This window comes from Leptonychotes weddellii, chromosome 3 (assembly GCF_054177405.1).
Source record: "Leptonychotes weddellii isolate Sample4059 chromosome 3, ASM5417740v2, whole genome shotgun sequence".
Lineage (NCBI taxonomy): Eukaryota > Metazoa > Chordata > Mammalia > Carnivora > Phocidae > Leptonychotes > Leptonychotes weddellii.
Window position 1 is genome coordinate 122,659,788 of NC_138371.1, and position 13,418 is coordinate 122,673,205.

At 35.1% G+C, this 13,418-nt stretch overlaps 1 protein-coding gene across 2 annotated transcripts in view; it reads right to left on the bottom strand.

Annotated features, from left to right (window-relative positions):
* RB1 (RB transcriptional corepressor 1) overlaps window positions 1–13,418 on the bottom strand; it is a 151,575-nt gene that overhangs the window by 13,241 nt on the left and 124,916 nt on the right. For both annotated transcript variants that reach the window (XM_081815431.1, XM_081815432.1), the window contains 6 exons: window positions 12,658–12,776; window positions 8,973–9,118; window positions 6,620–6,765; window positions 1,809–1,913; window positions 1,234–1,347; window positions 974–1,137 (listed from right to left, as the gene is read on the bottom strand). In XM_081815431.1, coding sequence (XP_081671557.1) covers window positions 974–1,137; window positions 1,234–1,347; window positions 1,809–1,913; window positions 6,620–6,765; window positions 8,973–9,118; window positions 12,658–12,776 — 794 coding nt within the window. The remainder of the gene's footprint in view (window positions 1–973; window positions 1,138–1,233; window positions 1,348–1,808; window positions 1,914–6,619; window positions 6,766–8,972; window positions 9,119–12,657; window positions 12,777–13,418) is intronic.

Genomic DNA, 13,418 nt, shown 5'->3' on the forward strand with positions numbered 1-13,418 from the left:
TGTAGATATCGTACACAGATACTATAAGAACACCAAATAAAAGATGGTACAGGGGTGCACAAGAGGATTTATATCACTTGCCAATTATTTTCTACTTTATCTCTTCCTGTAGAGTTTCAAATTTTTACCATGAGTGTGCATTATTTATATAATTAAACACCCCACACAAATGTTTTCTAAAAGGCTAATATCTCCCCTTGTCCCTGTTTTTCTTGCCCATTAAGTATAACTCTATGAGCTGACAATTTGAGGAGATGAGACATTAACTGTACTAGCTAATCTGCCTACCACTCTGTACAAATACGGTCAGTTTCAAACAGCCCATGATAACATATAATAAGTCAATGGAAGCACTTCAAAGCCACAAAGCACTTGTGGTTGGATGTGGAAGATAATATAATGATTTGTAGTTGCACAGAACCTTTCATCTAGGAATTTAAAACAGCTTCATACTCATCATCTCCCTAATCCACAGCACCCTTCCGAAGTAGACATGACACCTGCCCTAGGTAATGTAAGGAAGCTGCAGGCAGAATTAGGATGGACTTCTAAAGACTTAATTTACAGTCATCTACATTTAATCAGTCATCTACATTTTTATAACAAAGCAAGATGAACAGGTTCACAGAGTTTACAGGACATTCAATAAAACTACAGAATAAAAATTCTTAACCAAAAGTAATCTACTTTGCTTAGCAGACTGGCTGCTTACAAAAAATATGAAAGTGATTTTAAACCTACTACAAAAATTGTCCTTTGTTCACAAAAGAACAGACCCCAGCAACCAGGAAAGTTGAGAACTAAATTTGTAAACCCACTTAAGTAAAAAGATCATTTTTCTTTCCTGCCAAATTCCTATCATGTCACTTAATATAAATAAATATGTTTTAAGTGAAGAAAGCTTTATATTTTTGTGCTTGGATCAAAATAACCCTCTTACTCTTTGCCCCTTCCCTAAGGAGAAAACACAAACCTTGATCTTGGAGTCATTTTTGTTGGCGTTGGCACACCTTCTGAAATTTTATATGGATTCTTCAGGGGTGATATATAGATGTTCCCCCCAGGAATCCGTAAAGGTGAACTAGAAAACTTGTAAGGGCTTCGAGGAATGTGAGGTATTGGTGACAAGGTAGGGGGCTAGGGCAAAAACAAAAAGTAGATTATTTTTTTAATGTTTTAGTAAGATCCATTTTATAATTAGATTTTCCCAATCAAAGGATACTTCCAACATACCCTGGTAGAAGCATACTGCAAAATATTTGTTTTCAGTCTCTGCATGAAGACCGAGTTATAGAATACTATAATGGAATCATACTCCTCTTCTCTGATCAAAACACGTTTGAATGTCTGAGAAAGAAGAATAAAAACACCTGTTAAATGAAAATCTCTTTACATTTTCTTTTCTAATAGATCATATTATTTTTTAACAGTAAGAATCACATATTACACAGGAAAAAATAATCTGAAACAGTCTTCTTAGGTTTGGATTATAGCTGCACTACCAGAAGTGAAATGTCACAGATCTTTTTTAAGTATATATACATGTAAAAATTTATTACAAATATCCTGTTTATTGCAAGGATGCAGTATTCCTTATTAACTTTATAATATGAATTTGGATATTAAAGTGCTTTACCTTTCTAATTCCATTTAGTTACAAATAATTAACCAGTAATACAAAGGTAAAAAAATTGATACGTGAATTTACATAAAAAGGTCAGAATATATGATCTAATTAATGACTTACGTTATCCATATTATAGATATGGATATATCAAAAAAAAATCTTACCATGGAAGATTACCTACCTCCTGAACAGCATGAGGAAGATCCTTGTATGCCGTTACAATGATTTTGAATTTAAGGTCTATATTCTTCACTTTGCATATGCCATACATGGAACACATCATAATCTAGTAAATTAATGTGATATAAAAATATCAGAATTTTGTTACATAGTTGTGCTCTAAAAAGTACTGTTATCTTTCTTTTAGTTTCAGAAAATGGAAATTTAAGTTCCTACAGGATTATCTTTTCCCATCCTGAGCTCAGTTTGAAAGGTGATGTGAAGTGTTTAACCCAAATTGTGTTTAAAGAACAAAATGCAAAAGTCAAATCTTGATTATCAGAACTGATCATCTGGTTTGTAAATAACCCTAACTTTGACCCCTGTTCCTTAGATTTTTCCCAGAAAAGCTGAAACTGGAATCAGTTAACTGTGTAATTAGCACTTAAAAAAAAGCCAGTTGTGTCAAAGGTTCAAACTATCAGATAAAATAATATTGAATATACTTGGCGATGGTGGTAAGGGGCTTGGAAGGGGGCAGGAGAGAGTCTTTGTATTGTAGGTAATGTTCTTGATTTGGATGCAGGTTATACAGATGAGTTCAGTTGATGAATTTGCATTAAGATGTATCCTTATGATAAATGGATGTTTTTATATGCATGTTATATTTCAATAAAGAGATTATTTTTAATGTAAAAATAAGATTTGAAATGATTCCTTACAAATTGAAAAAAATCAAACTTTCTTCATTTGTGTGAATTTTATAGCCAAATTTAAGTACTCATATCTCTGCAACATTCTTGCTCATATCTACTATTGCCAAGAATATCTACTCATCATCCCTTGCTCAGCACCCTACCAGCCCCAATTCTACTATTCTTCCCATTCAGAACACCATCTAGTATCTTTTTTGCTAACTCACATTTTTTTCCTACTTCAGTTCTTTTCCTAAGGTACCTCTCTGCAAAAATCTTGATTTCAGATACTTAGTCTCTTTAGAAATCCTTAGCACTATATTCTTTCTATATTGTAGAAAAGTATAAGGCAATGAGTGCCTACTTTTAAAAATCCAACCTACTAGAATTTATACATCCAAATATACTCTTGTAAAACATACATATTTGGAGGTTATACCCTTATACACTAATTCACTGCTGAAAATAACATTCTTATTGGGAACATTACTACTGACCTTACAGTAATAAAGGGATTATAAGGGAACTTTATGAACAACTGCATACCAACAAAACAGATAACTAAGATGGAACGGAAAATTTTAAGAAAAGACACAAACCACCAAAACTTACTAAAGAAGAAACAGAAAATATGAACTTGAATTAATAATCCAAAACTATCTGCAAACAAAAGTCCAGGCCCAGACGGCTTCACTGGTGAATTCTACCAAACCTTTAAAAAAGAATCAATACCAATTCTTCACAAACTCTTCTGAAATTAGAAGAGGGAACACTTCCCAATTAATTCTGTGAGGACAGTAGTACTCTGATATTAAAACCAGACATCAGAGGAAAATTACCATTATCTCTTATGATTATAGATGTAAACATCTTTAACAGAAACAAGCTGAATCCAGCAGCACATCAAATGTATTATATACTATGACCAAACAGGATTCATTCCCGAAATGCAAGGTTGGTTTAACATCTGAAAATCAATTAATGTAATATACCACTTATCAATACAATAAAAGGGGAAAAACTACAATGATCATCTCAATAGATACAGAAAAAGCATCTGACAAAATTCAACTGCCATTTTCATGATAAAAACAACTAGGAATAGATGGGAGCTTTCTCTACTTGATAAAGGGCATATACAAAAACTCCAGAGCTAATGATACATTTAATGGTGAAAGACTGAATGCTTTCCCCCAAGACCAGGAACAAGACAAGGATGCCCCTTCTTACCACTTTCATTCAACATTGTTTTGGAGGTTCTACACCAGAGCAATTTGACAAGTAAATGAAATAACAGTCATCTAGATTGAAAAGGAAAAAGTGAAACTATCTCTATTTGAAGATAATATGATCTTATATATTGGAAATCTTTTTTTTTTTTTTTAAAGATTTTATTTTTTTTTATTTATTCATGAGAGACAGAGAGAGAGACAGAGGCAGAGGGAGAAGCAGGCTCCCCGCGGAGCAGGGAGCCCGATGCGGGACTCGATCCCAGGACCCCGGGATCATGACCTGAGCCGAAGGCAGACGCTTAACCGACTGAGCCACCCAGGCGTCCCTATATTGGAAATCTTAAGGAATCCACTAAAAACTATTAGAACTGATAAACTACTTCAACAAAACTGCAGGATAACAAGATCAATATATGAAAATTAATTGTATTTCTACACCCTTGTAATGAATAATGCAAACAAGAAATTAAATAAACAATTCCATTTACGATAGTGTTAAAAGGAATAAAATACTGAGGCATATAAATTTAATATAACAAGTACAAGACTATAATTCTGAAAATTTTAAAACATAACTGAAAAAAATTAAAGAACATCTAAATAAATGGAAAGACATCGTATCACACGTGCATGGGCTAGAATACTTAATATTGTTAAGAGAGCTCCTCAAATTGATCTATGATTCAGTATAATCCCTATCAAAATCCCAGTTGGCTTCTTTGTAGAAATTGACAAGCTGATCCTAAAATTCATATGGAAATGCAAGCTTCAGAATAGTACAACAAATCTTGAAGAAGAAGAGCAAAATTTCTTCCCTATTTCTTCTTTTTTTTTAAAGATGTATCTATTTACTTATTTTAGGGAGAAAGGGCACACACAAAAGTGTGTGTGCGAGTGGGGGAGGGGCAGAGGGAGCGGGAGAGAATCTCAAGCAGACTCCCTGCTGAGCATGGAGCCCCAAGTGGGGCTCCATCTCATGACCCCGAGATCATGACCTGAGCTGAAATCAAGAGTCGGATGCTTAACTGACTGAGCCACCCAGGCGCCCCCACACTTCCATATTCCAAAATTTACTACAAAGTTACAGTAATTAAGACAGTGTTGCACCGGCATAAGAGGAGACATATAGATCGATGGAGTACAATTAAGAAACCAGAAATGAACTTTTACACATACACAGTTTGTTGATTTTTGACAACTGTCAACAGAGAAAGAAAAGACTTTTTAAGAAATGGTGCTGGAACAAGTAGTATTCACATACCAAAGAGTGAAGTTAGGCCCCCTATCTCACACCATACACAAAAATTAACTCAAAATCAATCAAAATGTAAATGTAAGAGCTAAAAGTATAAAACTCTTGGAGAAAAACAAGGATAAATATTCATATCTCTGATTTGGCAATGGTTTCTTAGGTATACACCAAAAGCAGCAGTAACAAAAGAAAAAAATAAACAGAACAGGATCAAAATTAAAAACTTTTGTGCCTCAAAGGACACCATCAAGGAAGTGGAAAGACAACTCAGAGAACTGGAGAAAACATTTGCAAATCATATAAAATAAGGGACTTTTATGTAGATTACATAAAGAACACTTATAACTCAATAATAAATACACAACTCAATTTAAAAATATGCAAATGATCTGAGTAGATATTTCTCTGAAGAAGATATATAAATGGCCAATAAGCACATGAAAAGATTCTCAATCATTATCATTAGCCATCAGGGAAATTCAAATTAAAACCATAAAGAGATACCACTCTATACTAGGATGATTATAATCAAAAAAGCAAATAAGACGCTGGTGAGGATGTGGAGAAACTGGAAACTCATACGCTGCTGGTAGAAATGCAGAATGGTGTGGATATATTGGAAAACAATCTGGCCAGTCCTCAAAGGTTAGACATAGAGTTATCATATGACCTGGCAATTCTACTTCTAGGTATATATCCAAGAGAACTGGAAACATATATCCACACAAAACTTGTACATAAATGTTCATAGCAACATTATTCATAATAGCAAAAAGAAGAAAACAAATGTACACCAAATGATGAACAGATAAATATGATGTGGTATATCCATACAATGTAATATTATTTGGCAATAAAAGGAATGAAGTACTGATACAAGCTATAACACAGATGAACAATGAAAACATTACACACTAAGTTAAAGAAGCCAGGCACAAAAGACAACATATTATATCATTCCATTTATATAAAATGTCCCAAAACAGACAAATCTACAGACATATAAAGATCAGTGTTGCCTGGGTCTGGAGGAAGTAGGGGAACAGGAGGTGAGTGTTGAAGGGTATGGCATTTCTTTTTGGCATGATAAAAATGTTTTAAAAGTGATTTTGGTGATGGTTGCACAACTCTATGAATATACTAAAAACCACTGGATTATACACTTTATATGGGTAACGTGTATGGTATGTGAGTTTTATCTCAATAAGCTGTTACCAAAAAAATACTATTATTCTGCATACAGAGAAGAAAAAGGAAGATATGAGAGATCATTCTCTGTAAATTAAGTCATTCGTTAGTTTGTTCATTCATTCATTCAATAGGCACTGTTTTAGATCAACTTGTTCTTAAGTCTCATGCTTTTTCCATACTAACATGAAATCTAGTTTACCACAAAACATAAAACCCCCAATAAACAGTTTTTCAATGATTTTTGTAAATAAGATCTTTTATGTCATTAAACAAGTTACTGAAATACTCTCAAGCTCTAAAGCTCTAAGAATTACAGCAAAATTATAAAAGGTGGCCAACAAATGCATATATATTAAGTCTGCTAAATTGATCTAACTTCTCATTTGAATCTAATCTTTTAAGAAATCAGTACACAGTTAACAAATAAGTAGGAGAAGAGAGGTGAAGTGCATTATTTTCTTACCTGATCCAAATGCCTGTCTTTCATGAGTTCATACTCATTTTGCAGTGTGTGCTGAAAAAGGGTCCAGATGATGTGTTCTAGTTCTGGGTGGTCAGACAGCAGGCGTGCACACAGGGTATTTAGTCGAAGATATGCTAGTCGGTACACTGCAGAGATAAGGGGAATTAGTCATGTTTATTTTCATTTTGAATTACAAGTGGATTTTTCAAAATATTAAATTGTTATAACCACAATGCCATTAAGCAGCATTTTATTTTTTTGTTTTTTTCAAGTTTTTATTTAAAAGTCCAGTTAGTTAACATATAGTGTAATATTAGTTTCAGGTGTAGAATTTAGTGATTCATCATTTCCATACAACACCCGGTGCTCATCACAAGTGCCCTCCTTAATCCCCATCACCTATTTCACCCACCTCCCGCTCTGGTAACCATCAGTTTGCTCTCCATAGGTAAGAGTCTGTCTCTTGGTTTTCCCTTTTTTCTTCCCCTATGTTCATCTGTTTTGTTTCTTCAATTTCACATATGAGTGAGATCATATCGTATTTGTCTTTCTCTGACTGACTAATTTCACCTAGCATAATACTCTAGCTCCATTCACATCATTGTAAATGGCAAGATTTCATTCATTTTTATGGCTGGGTAATATTCCATTACATACTTATACCGCATCTTTCTTACCTATTCATCAATCAATGGACACTTGGTCTGTTTCTATAGTTTGGCTATTGTAGATAATGCTGCTATATACACTGGGGTGCACGTATCCCTTCAAATTAGTATTTTTGTATCCTTTGGGTAAATACCCAGTTGTGCAATTGCTGGATTGCAGGGTAGCTCTATTTTTAACGTTTTGAGGAACCTTCATACTGTTTTCTAGGGGTGACTGCACCAGTTTGCATTCCCACCAATAGTAAACAGCATTTTAACAGTAACCTCACCTCTACCACTATTTTCTTTAAGAATAAATAATCCCTAGTCTTAGTACAGAGCTAGGTATGTAGAAGGCAAAATAATACTTGAATACTACCATAAGATTTATTTAGAAAGTCTATAAAAATACTACTGGGATATAGGTCTGGAGAAAAGGAATCCACAAAATTTAATTTTTTTCCATCTACTTTAAATATAATGACTCTTGTTTTAAATGTACCTTTCAAAGACTTGCATAAAGTAATCAGATTTTTTTAGTAAACTATCCCAGTGGTTCTCACTTTAGCATGCATCAGATTTGCTTTGAAGTTTTATTAAAATAAGGATTTTTTTTTTTTTTTGCACTTCATCCTAGAGTTTCTGATTGACTAGTTCTAAGATGGGTCCTAAACAAAAATTTTCCTTTCTACAACTTTCCAGGTAAGGTGGATTCTGCTGGTTGAGGACCACACTCTGGAAACACTGCTCTAACTTAAGAGTTTTCATACAACATGCCTGTAAAACTCAGTATATTTCTGACTTGAATAAAATGAGAAAAAAGATTTCTCACAGAGGAATCTGGCCTTTCATGTCCCTTCAGAGAGCTTCAGTGGGTGTGCACCTGCACATACAGCTGACTCTTAGACAACATGGGTTTGAACTAAGAGGGTCCACTTATACATGGATTTTTTTTTTCGATAAATACAGGTCAGTACTATAAATGTATTTTCCTTATGATTTTCTTAATAACATTTTCTTCTCTCTGGCTTACTTAATTTTAAGGGGTATAGTATATAATACATATAACATAAAATATGTGTTAATCAATTGTTTACGCTGTTGGTAAGGCTTCTAGTCAACGGTAGGCTATTAGTAAAGTTTCTGGGGAGTCAAAAAGTTTTATGTGGATTTTTGACTGCATGGGGGGATCAGAATGCCTAATCCCCACACTGTTCAAGGGTCAGCTGTATATACACATACACCCCTGCTCCACCTCATACACACATAATCAGAGAAGGCTGCACAACCTAATTACCAGGAAATGTGCCTACATTAGACTACAGCACACTGTACAATCTTAACTCTACATACACACCTGCACAACAAGAGTAATGTCAGGGGTAAATATTTCCAAACATAAATTTGAAAGCCCGACAAAAGTAGTGGCAGCAACAATAACAACACCTGAGTGCTAACTATGTGCTAGGCACTGTTTGAAGCATTTTATGTATTAATTCATTTAATTAACTCAAAAACCTTATAAGGTAGATTATTATCATTACAAAATAATTATTATCATTTCCACTTTATAGATGAAGAAACTGAGGCATAGAGATATTAAGTGACTTTGCCAAGGTCACACCTAGTAAGCAGAAGAGCCATGATTTGAACCCAGTCACAGCCAGGTTCCAGAGTCCTTCTTCTTGAAAATAATCACCACTAACCTTTCTTGTAAAAAAGTGAAAGGGAGGTAGATTTCAATGGCTTCTGAGTCTGGAAGGCTGAGGTTGCTTGTGCCTCTGTGTTTGCAGTAGAATTTACACGTATAGTTGATCCTTTTTTCTTTGGGGATCTTACAGGAGAAAGATACCTAGACATATTCAAAGAAAAAAACCTTCATTTGAAGTTCCCTAACAGTCTCTCTCTCTGTCTCTTTCTGCTTCTCTCTCTCTCTCTCTCTCTCACACACACACACACACACACACACACAGATATACACATGCATCCGAACATATCTATTTAATCTGTTTTTCTATACCAAATTCCTTCTCTCAGCAAACGATTTTTTAAAATTTTTATTTAAATTCTAGTTATTTAACATACAGTGCAGTACTGGTTCCAGGAGTAGAATTCAGTGACTCATCACTTACATACAACACCCAGTGCTCATCACAACAAGTGCCCTCTTTAATGCCCATCACCCATCTAGCCCATTCCCCACCCACCACCCTCCATCACCCCTCAGTTTGTTCTCAATCGTTAAGAGTCTCTTATGGTTTGTTTCCTCTCTCTCTTTTTTTTTTTACCTCTTCCCCTATGTTCATCTGTTTTGTTTCTTAATTCTACATATGAGTGAGATCATATGGCATTTGTCTTTCTCTGACTGACTTATTTTGCTTAGCATAATACACTCTAGCTCCATGTCACTGCAATTGGCAAGATTTCATTCTTTGTTTTATGACTGCATAATATTCCATTGTATATATTTACACCACATTATCTTTATCCATGCATCAATGGATGCACATTTGGGCTCTTTCCATAGGTTGGCTGTTGTTGATAGTGCTGCATGTGCCTCTTCATATCTCCATTTTTGTGTCCTTTGGGTAAATACCTAGCAGTGCAATTGCTGGATCATAGGTAGTTCTATTTGTAACTTTCTGAGGAACCTCTGTACTGTTTGCTAGAGTGGCTGTACCAGTTTCAGCAAGCTATTTAAACACAAGCTGGAAAAGATACAGCCTAATAGGAAAACTAAGCTTGTCATTATCATTTCTAACTATTTTAATGAATGGTTGTTTCTGAGAGTTACTGATTTATTGATAAAAGGATAGCTGCACATGTATATATGTTCAACTTTAATAATTATAGTGAGATTGAGATCATAAAATAACTCCAGGTTAAAAGAATAAGTTATTGATACCAAAATAGTATTGTCATATTTCTGATTTTCCTCTTAAAAATGTTTCATTGATAACTGTGGTTCATATATATGATAAAACAAATACCACCTAGTACAGAATTCTAGTATTCAGATACATTGTCAGGAAGATTTACACCTATATACTAAATATATCAGACATAAATCAACACAGAGATATTAATAAATATTCTCTCTCAATTTCTGACATTCTACCACTCTTGTGTTGCTTTTTATAGGATAATCCCGATCTACTCTCTAATTTTGTCTTAGTAGTTGAGAAATAATTCTAAGCAGGAAGGAGGATTTGTACTTTACTGTGGATGTTTCTACTACATGTAGGAATCACCATTAAAAGTAATCTTTTAAGTACCAGGGTCTAGTCTACTTCCAATCTTGGATTTCCCTTCAATTCACTAATTCACAATATTGTAGACAAACTTAACTTGGACAGGAGTTGGTCTCCCTGGAGTTCTAGGTACAAATATTCAACAACCTATAGAACATCACTGCTTGAATCTCAAACTTAAGAAGGCCAAAGGGGAGCTCTTGATTTCTTCCCTCTGTTTTTCCCAGCTCAATAAACGACTCCACATTACATCCAGTTACTTAAATCTAAAATCTAGGAGTTATTTTTAATTTCTCCCTTTTCCCAATTCCTCAAACTCAATGCAAAGCCAAGTCTTACTAAATCTTCCTCTAAAATACATCCTAGATCATTCCATTTCTTTCTATCTCTACTGACATATCTTAGACCAAGTCACTTACATGTCTCACTTGGACTACTAAAACTCTCCAAATTGGTCTTCCTACTTCTTCCCTGATCTCCTCCAAACCCACCTGCACTTCAAATAGCAGCCAGAAAATTGCCCTTTAAAAATACAAAGTATAGCAAGCTGCACCATTACTTAAAACCTTAATGCTTTCCCATTGCTCTGCTAAAATCCAAACCCTTTCCTATGGCCCATGGGAATCTAAAGGGTCTGGCCTCAGTTTGCCTCTCCAAACTCGTCTTGTACCCCCAAACTCCTCTTACTCACTTTAACCCCAGCCACACTGGGATTCTTTCTGTTCCTTGGACCAGCTAAGTTTGATCTGCCTTAGGGCCACTGTACTTGCTGTTTGCTCTGCCTGGAATGTATATGATGCAGATGTGTGCCTCGCCAGCATCCACTTGTCCCTGAGGTCTCAGGTCAAATATCACTTTATCAGAAAAAGCTTCCCTAAACATTCCTACACTCTCAGTTTCTCTCACATCACTCTATTTCCATTATAGTACTTAGTATACTCTCTTTTTTCTTTTAAGTAATCTCTACTCCCAACATGGGGCTTGAACTCATAACCCCAAGATCAAGAGTCGCATGCTCTACTGACTGAGCCAACCAGATGCCCAAATTTAGTATACTCTAAAAACACATCAAGTATTAGTTTATTTCCCCCATAATATAAGCGCTATGAGGGGAAGAACCTAGTTCATCTTACTTGCCTTTTATTCCCAGTGCCTAGAAAACGTCCTGGCACTTAAGAAAAAGATAAGGCTTGACTTATTTATATTAGTGCATAACCTAGCAAACAAATTTATATGTGAAGGCAGAGGCACCATATGTTAGAAATACTTTGGGTACAAGTTAGCATGGAAAGGACATCTCTGGAAAACAGTCCCTGAACTAATCATAGGATATTATAATGTCAATTCCTAGACAGAACTAAATAGAAACAATAGTAGGCATATTTCTATGAAAGGCATAGTACCTGGAATATTTAAGAACATGAGTTTTGGGGTCAGACTGCTTGGGTTTGATTTCTGTTAACTTTTGGCAAGTTACCTTATCTCTCTAATTCCTATTTTACAGATAACTGAGGCTGATAGCAGAATCTACTACCTTACAGGGCTGTTATGAAGATTAAATGGAAAAAAAAAAGAATCTCGAGTACTTAGGCAACTGTCCAGCACACAGTGAACCTTCAATAAATATTAGCTATTTGCTTTCTTCTTCCATCATCATCAGCATCATCATGTACTTATCAACTGATTTAGTCTCATATCCCACCCTAGTTCCTGTGCCTATCGCCTATCCTATGCTTTACCCCAAATGCACTGATCTGTACTCCCTGAAAATGTTTCCTGCCTTCCTGGCCTTACACTTTGGAATTCATGCCATTTCTGACTCTTGGAACACTTTGTGTCTCCTCTCTCCTCTCCAGTTTCCATACAGAAATCCTATTTTCCATCTTTCAGGCCTAACTAAATTGCCATCTCCACCATGAAAACTATCCTCCTTATAGCAAGCCTGAGTGATCTCAGCCGCACTCTGTACCACTTTATCTGATCTTTATTTGGGTCATGTGCCTTATATTCCTGCTTCTTCAAAGCAAGACCGATATCTTATTCAAAATTCTATTCCCTACAGTTTCTATATAGGATCTTGCATTATACCATGCTCAAAACCTAGTTGCAGGTTGAATGAAGTAGAAATGCTTCTACTTACATATCTGCTGCAGTGTGATTACTCTGGAGAGGAAGGTTGAGAGCACAAGCAGATTCAAGGTGATCAGCTGGTCCTTCTCGGTCTTTTGCTTGTTTAATCAGATCAAATAAAGGTGAATCCTACATGAAACCAGATGACATTAAACCCACATTGGTAAGTATGATTTTCCCATGTATTTATCAAAATCGTATTTTCTGACATGGTGAGCACTACAGATTTAGTTACAATTGACAGCAGCAATTCAGAATCCAGATGAGATCCTTTTCTCCACTGTGAAAATACCAATCTCCCTACAAGAATATCAAGCATATCACGCACCTTTGGTTTTACCAGTGAAATCTACCAATCATTCAAAGAAAAGATAATTCCACTTTTACTCAAACTCTTCTGAGAATGGAAAAAGTCGAAACATTCTTGATCTCATTTTATGGGGCTAGTACAACAGTGCTATGAAAACTTGTCAAGGACATCAAAAAGGAAATTATAGCCCATTCTCACTCATGAACAGAGATATAAAAATCCTAAACAAGAAATAATAGCAACCCAAATCAGCAGTGTCAAAAAGAGAATATATCATTACCAAAGTTGAGTTTATCCATGTTGCAAAACTGGTTCAACATGAAAAAATCTATAATGCAATTCACCTCGCTAATAAGTAAGTCAAAGGTGAAAAATCTTATCAAAATCAATGAAGGAATAAGTTCTCATTTTAAAACCCATTTGTAATGGGAAGGGAAGGGAAGGGAAGGGAAGGGAAGGGA